Source organism: Notolepis coatsorum, assembly GCF_963971535.1.
Source record: "Notolepis coatsorum genome assembly, chromosome: 8".
Lineage (NCBI taxonomy): Eukaryota > Metazoa > Chordata > Actinopteri > Aulopiformes > Paralepididae > Notolepis > Notolepis coatsorum.
Genome location: NC_140172.1, coordinates 43,613,812 through 43,621,618, shown reverse-complemented (window position 1 = coordinate 43,621,618; position 7,807 = coordinate 43,613,812). Strand labels below are relative to the sequence as shown.

At 42.6% G+C, this 7,807-nt stretch overlaps 1 protein-coding gene across 1 annotated transcript; it reads left to right on the top strand.

The window, feature by feature from the left end:
• Nucleotides 1-6,536: 6,536 nt before the first annotated feature.
• Nucleotides 6,537-7,486, top strand: LOC311233296 (claudin-4-like). The gene has a single exon (XM_084320241.1). The coding sequence runs from the start codon at nucleotides 6,628-6,630 to the stop codon at nucleotides 7,267-7,269; it is 642 nt and encodes a 213-aa protein (XP_084176367.1). The 5' UTR covers nucleotides 6,537-6,627; the 3' UTR covers nucleotides 7,270-7,486.
• Nucleotides 7,487-7,807: the final 321 nt, after the last annotated feature.

Below are 7,807 nucleotides of genomic sequence, written 5' to 3'. Positions count from 1 at the left end.
TATTATTGAAATATGTGCCCATGTAAGGAAGGAATCTCTGCGTGTATGTCTGCATATGTGTCTGTCCTGTCCTTCGCATGTCTCATTAACTGTTCATCTGAAAATATATATCTTACTGTATCATAAATCAGAGGAACAATATGACATCATCAAAAGCCGAAAGTCTGACCATTTGAGACACACATACACACACACACACGCACGCACGCACGCACGCACGCAGGGGCGGACCTTCCTACAGGCGATATAGGTGGTCGCCTAGAGCGCCACCCAGAGGGGGGCGCAAAAAAAAAAAAAAATTTTTTTTTTTTTTTTTTTGGTGCAGTTTTGGCGCCCCCCTCTATATCTGCAACCATTATTTTTACATAAAAAAATGTCTAACATAAGGGAAAATTAGCCAAAAATCTAAAACGGTCGGTCGGTCTGAGCCTCAGCTTTAGGTGTTCACAGTCAGAACTAGGGATGCCCCCCGGACCCCGGTTTTAAACGGGAACCGGTACTATATTAGAAAATACCGGAGTTTTTATAAGCTCTGACGTCCTCGGTACTGCTATCGATACTCTAGAGAAATTATTATTATTATTATTATTATTTAAAAGTTGCGAACGATCCTCTCTGTCTCTGCACGAGAAGCGAGCCGCAGCCAGCGAGTCAATTATTACACACACTCCTCGCGAGTCGCTCGCTAGTGCTACACATAGACATACGGGTACTACATACGGGTACTCCTTAATGAAAGCGCTGTCCCCGACGCCCCGTGCTATAGCGCTCTGCACACAGACAGCAGCTCTGCATGCACTGAGTCGTGATCATGGCGGATAGAGCGAAGCGTTCTAAAGTATGGATATACTTTACAAGGGTCAATGCCGACAATGCACGTTGCCACAAGTGCAACAAAACATTTGCCAGTAAGGGTGGCAATACGAGCAAATCAATTTATCAAAACATCTGTTGGCAAAACATGATATTAGTGTGCAGAAATGCGCGTATTCGACTGCCTTGCGCGCAGTGTTCCATCTGCATCCACTGCAGCCGTAACCGTAAGCCAAGATACGGAGTTGCCTAGGCTAATAACGAATTATTACAAATAGGCTAATAAACAAAACAATTGTTTAGCTACAAATACTACAATCTAAACTTTTTATAGATCGTCAAGCTGAGGCGTCAGCCACTATGTCAATAGTTCAATGGCTTGTCAATAGTTCAATGTACAATTTTGTTTGTTTGTACAGTGTCTCCCCCCCCCCCCCCCCCCTCAATGTACAGTTTTACTTGTTTATACAGTGTGCCCCCCCCCCCCCCCCCAACCACCTCCAATGTAAATTACCCAGTATGGTTGTCAATATCCCAATGTACCCAACCCCCCCCACCCAACCTCCTCCAATGTACAGTTTCTACGTCAAATGTATATACTCCCTTTTCTTGACTCCTTCTGTATCACAAACAGTACTGTATTTGCAAATCTGGTATGTCATAAATGTATAGATGTAGCAGTACTGACTATCTGTATGTCATGTATGTCATATATGTCCTGATGAATTGAAAATGGGGGACCCTGATGTAAACAAGACGAAAGTCTTTCTCTGGTCTGCATCCCCTTAACAATTGTGTGTATTGAGCTGTACTGTATTGTACCCATTCTGCAATCTGTTAATAAAGTTTTCAATCAATCAATCAATCAATCCCACTCCCAGCCCAGTGAGCCCAGGGCCACCACACATCCTCCCTCTACCTCCCTCCACCACCCAAAGTCCTTTCTCCCTAGCAGCTAGAGGAAGGATGACAGAGGATAGGGTGAACGAGTGTCACAGTTCTGTTAGCCTTTTGCATTTGTTGTTTATTATAAAAAGTCTATAATTCAGAGTCAGACACATTTAAAACATTGTTGCTGCTGTTGCTGAAGAAATTATATTAATTTATTATATTTATTTAGAAAGTTATATAAAAGAACATTGCTGCTGCTGTTGCTGAAGAAATTATATTTATTTATAATACTTATTTATAAAGTTGTATTTATAAATAATAAAGCAATGTTGATTCTGTTCTTAATTAATTGTCTTTTTTTCTTGCAAAAAAAGAACCAAAAAGAACCGATAAGAGTATCGATAAAGTACCGAACCGTTAAGCAGTATCGATAAGAGTAGTAGTATCGATAAAATCCTAACGATACCCATCCCTAGTCAGAACATGCTAGAGCGCTGTGCATTGATGGGTATCAGTCAAGTGTTTATAGAATTGAGCGTTGAGGAAAGAAAGACTAACGTTAGAGAACTATGAAGAGGCAAAAGCCATTTAAAAAAAAACTTTGGGGGGGGGGGGGGGCGCAGTGGTGAATATCGCCTAGGGCGCCAAATGTGCTAGGTCCGCCCCTGCACGCACGCACGCACGCACGCACACACACACACACACACACACACACACACACACACACACACACACACACACACACACACACACACACACACACACACACACACACACACACACACTATACTGTTGCCATTATATTGTTTACATCATTTATATAATTTGTTATACAACCTTTTACAACCAAAAAATATTCTATTAAGGGAACCTCTGAAGACTCAAAGATGATTCCCCTTTTCATGGCATGCAGCCAACCTGTTCTGTTTGTATTTTGTTATGTTTTTCATTTAGTTTTCATGGTGAATCTGGAGAAAACAGAGAAACCTTCAAATAAACCAGTAGCAAGAAAGCCACTTGTGTCTGCCTGTGCTTCCAGGGAATTATACACACACACATACATTCATTCCATTTCTAATGGAACATAGCCCCAAGGTGCCTTTGTTGCAGGGTTTCCTATTTAATGAGAATAAACACTCAGCATTTTCTCTCTGGACGTTTATGTTTTTTTTTTAACTGTAACAATAAACACCCCTACTGTATATGCATGTTGTGCATTTGACTCATCTACCACTGAACTCATCTACCACTGGACCATGCTCATCTACCACTGGACTCATCTACCACTGGACCATGCTCATCTACCACTGAACTCATCTACCACTGGACTCATCTACCACTGGACTCATCTACCACTGGACCATGCTCATCTACCACTGGACCATGCTCATCTACCACTGGACTCATCAGTGGCGGCTCACCACTAGGGGCGCTAGGGCGCCGACCCACCTGCTGGCCAGCTGCTGTTAAATCAGAGAAGAAGAGAATAAAACTTTTTCGTTTTTGTGTTTTATAGCCCTATAAATAATATAAACATGTTTAAAATTAATAATATTTACTCATTTTAAGTATGTTTGTATTTCCAATGCACAATATAACGTTATTATCTAAATTTAAAAAACACCGTTTTCCAGAGCAGGAAGTGACATCACGTTTTTTTTATTTTTTTTATTTTTTCGTATTTCTCGGGGGCAATACGCGATAGCGCTCTGCGTGCGCGTCACAGTTTGATCGCTGTCTCCGTCACAGCCAATCAGTGCATACGGCGTTGTGCGTTGAAATATGACTATTATGTTGGAATCCGAGCGCGATTTGAAGCGGTCTAGCCAGCAGCGTGAACTTCCGTGAAGGATTTTCCATAGCCGCATTTCGCGGAGACGCTCTCTGATTGGCCGACGCCAGTATTTCTTTCCATGGCAGAATTTCACAGAGACGATATCTGATTGGCCGAATCCAATTTCTAGCTTCTAGCTTGGTTGAGATTAGTTGTGTTGTTGTGAGATGCATGCAGCTGTTTGCCGTGCCGTGACTGCAAGTTCTTAAGCTTAGGCACTCTTTCAAAGTTGGTTAAGGTTAGAGTTTGTCTTAGAGCATGGCGATAGAAAACGCCAGGTAGTTTTGCAGTCTGTTCGAGCGGAAATGGACAAAGGTGTACTTGTTGAGTGTTGTGGCAACGAGCTCAGCTGAGCTAACACTTGGCTAACTGCTAACTTGGCCCTGGACGTTCAACTAAACAGTGAGTCTATCTCTCTCTCTCTCTGTATCTGTATCAATCTTGGATGCAATAATAACGTTACTTACCACACTGACTATCTCGATGGCTCATTGATTTAACTACTGCAGCTCTCTCGGATTGAAAATACGTGGATTATGGCTTGTTCAATATCGTCTATGTTTGAATGAATGAATGAATGAATGAATGAGAACTTTATTAACAGATTGCAGAATGGGTACAATACAGTACGGCTCAATACACACAATTGTTAAGGGGATGCAGACCAGAGAAAGACGTTTGTCTTGTTTACATCAGGGTCCCAGATTTTCGATTCATATCGATAGTTTAATAGCTAGCCTTGGCTCGTTTAACAATATGCAAAATATGTGTACAGCCCTGTACTCATACTGAAGTTATTCTTGGTATATAATAGGTCTGATTGTGTAACGAATCGATTCCACGTCGCGCTGTGTGTGAGAGAGAGAAGGAGAGAGGGAGAGATCTGCCTGTGTTTGTAGACGGGCGAGTTTTGTTTCTAACTTTTCTATTTATATATTGTGTTTCAAGTTGTGAATTAGAGTCTAGACTATACTTTATTTGACTGGTTGTGTGTTGTTGTAGTAACAGCTGAGCGACTCGTTCATAAGAGCCGATTCATTGCCGTGAGCGTGAGTCGAATCGCTCACGTCTGGCAATGAGTGTTGCGTGGTACTGTACTGTACATGTTTGGTATATGTTTGGTATAGCGCCCCCTAGTGGCGAAACCCAGCGGCCGCCACTGGGACTCATCTACCACTGGACCATGCTCATCTACCACTGGACCATGCTCATCTACCACTGGACTCATCTACCACTGGACCATGCTCATCTACCACTGGACTCATCTACATGCTCACATTAATCTTTATGGAGCAGGCTGATGATAACTGTATCATCAGTGAATTTCAGGATGTGTCTCCAAAGGTTATTTCCATCAGTCTCCCTCTGTTTCTCAACGTAGGTTTTTATCAATTGAAGTAGGTGCCAGAGCAGTGACATGGTCAGAGACTGGAAAAAGCAATACGTTGCTCTTCGGAGACCTCGGAGCTCTGAAATGAATGGAGTGGAACATGACATGCGTTATTCACAAGGACTGAATGCCAAAACATTGAAATGTGTAATTTAATTTTAATTATACTGTGTTGCCTAGAGATTTTAAACACAGTCTGATTCTATGCAAAGAGAGGAAGCTGCTAGTGCAGAGGAGCTGACCACAAAAAAACACTAGGACAGAACTCAACAGGAATCTAATTAGGCGAGATAGTGGAACATTATAAACCAAAAGCAAGCCTTGTATGGAACAGTATCATAATATTGAATATCTGTGTCACAGGATTATTTGTATTTCTTCCCTGAGTGTTTTCTTTTCTTGACGTTTGGTTGACATAATGTTAACATAGCTGTGTGCCGAGGATGGTGATCTGAAGGTCCACTCAGGTCACTCAGAGCGCCACCCCACCTCACCACTTCATGTGAAACTGGAGAGCAAAGGTAGAGGGGAGATGGGGAAATAAAATATGTGTCATCATCAGTAATCTTTCATTCAAACCAACTTCCTGAACATTATGACCCATATTGTGACATATCACATTTCCCATTAAACAATGCATGGTAACCAGGTAGGCTGGGGAGGGAGAGAGAGAGAGAGAGAGAGAGAGAGAGAGAGAGAGAGAGAGAGAGAGAGAGAGAGAGAGAGAGAGATAGAGAGAGAGAGAGAGAGAGAGAGAGAGAGAGAGAGAGAGAGAAGAGAGAGAGAGAGAGAGAGAGAGAGAGAGAGAGAGAGAGAGAGAGAGAGAGAGAGAGAGAGAGAGAGAGAGAGAGACATCAATATCACTTCATATGGGAGGGAGGGTGCCTGTTGAATATGAACAAATAAATGGAGGTACAGTATAGTAATTTTTTCATATTCATTTTTCAAAGCATCTACAAATGTGTTACTACAACAAATCAAGTACAAACAATGTTGATAATGAGTTATAAATAATGTAGAACTGATTTGTAAATGTTATACAAATATAGTTATAAATGATTTAATAATGATTTACCAATGTATATAAATGGTTTGTTCATGATTAGTTCATTATCTACAAATACCTTATAATGGTCTTATAACTAAGTGTTATTATAAAGTGTTACCAAGTGTGGGTGTGTGTGTGGGTGTGTGTGTGTGAGAGAGAGAGAGAGAGAGAGAGAGAGAGAGAGAGAGAGAGAGAGAGAGAGAGAGAGAGAGAGAGAGAGAGAGAGAGAGAGAGAGAGAGAGAGAGAGAGAGAGAGAGAGAGAGAGAGAGAGAGAGAGAGAGAGAGAGAGAGAGAGAGAGAGAGAGATGGGGGTAGAGACGTGGGTGGATGGGGGAGGACCTGAAAAGCAGGTAGGGATGGTATCCTGGTGTTTCCTCCCTCCTCGCCTTTTGAAGAGGAGAACATATTATGTACCTGCTCTCCTGTTATCTCTCTCACATTTGGATGACTGGCTCAGACACACAGACATACTTACTACATTCATATTACTAACCAGAGGGAGAAGAACAGGAAAGATCTAAACAAAAAACACAGGTCGACACAAGGAGATCCAAGACAGTGTTCAGCGAGCCTTCCCAAGCCTGACAGATACGAGAGAACGAGTTTCAAACAAGCAACTCAACCCGATCACCGTCAACAACTGATCCAAAATGGTGTCTGCTGGGTTGCAAATGCTGGGCATAGCCCTGGGTATTCTAGGATGGATTGGTGCCATTATAGTCTGCGCTGTCCCCATGTGGAGGGTGACTGCCTTCATTGGCAGCAACATTGTCACCTCGCAGATCACCTGGGAAGGCATCTGGATTAACTGTGTGGTGCAGAGCACGGGCCAGATGCAGTGTAAGGTCTACGATTCCATGCTGGCGCTCAGCTCTGACCTCCAGGCCGCCCGCGCCCTCACCGACATCTCTATCGTGGTGGGCATCTTGGCTATCTTGCTTGCCGTGGCTGGGGGGAAATGCACCAAATGTGTGGAGGACAAGGCGTCTAAGTCCAAGGTGGGTGTTGCATCTGGCGTGATGTTCATCGCAACGGGGATTCTGTGCCTGGTCCCGGTCTGCTGGACGGCCCATAGCATCATCCGGGTCTTCTATAACCCGCTTTTAGTCGGCGCCCAGAAAAGAGAGCTGGGGGCTGCTCTCTACATTGGCTGGGGGGCTGCCGCCCTCTTGCTGATCGGAGGAGGCCTGCTTTGCTGCAACTGTCCTAAAAATGAAGGCTCCTATACGGCTAGATACAAGGCTGCCAGGTCTGACGCCTCTGCGCCAGTATCTGGAAAAGACTATGTTTGAGATGAGAAGGGATTAGATATTGATTATCTGTCTTGTACATAGCTAAAGTACAGCAGCTTTTATCGGGACAGATGTGTACTGGTGCTACTGGGTTGTACGTTGATGTTTTAGGACTTTTGACTGCTGAGCGATGAGACACCCTGGGTTTTACTGCTCATGGGAGGTTATGAAAGAAGAAATGCAGGAGGGAAGAACCACACCTGAAGAAGGATTTGAACGCGTGTTTTGAACTTATGTATGCCTGTTGTATGATTGTATGTTCTACTAAACGTTTCTTTATTTTAGTAGTGTAAGCTTTTCATTCTCATTTTGAAAATATGTCAACTTTTTAGCATGTTCATTATGCTATTTTTATTAACCATTTATATGTTTTAAGTGCCAGTAAGACTATTAATAAATATTTTGTTTACAAATCTGAGTGCCGTCAAAGCATTTTGTTTATACATTCAACACAAAATGATTTGTCCTTGTGTTTTTTTTTATTCTCTTATTACACACAATTGGGTCAAAAGACACCCTATATGGATTTTAATTTGAC

What these genes read in the sequence shown, in the direction of transcription:
- LOC311233296 (XM_084320241.1), top strand. Translation starts at nt 6,628, where the DNA reads ATGGTGTCTGCTGGGTTGCAAATGCTGGGCATAGCCCTGGGTATTCTA.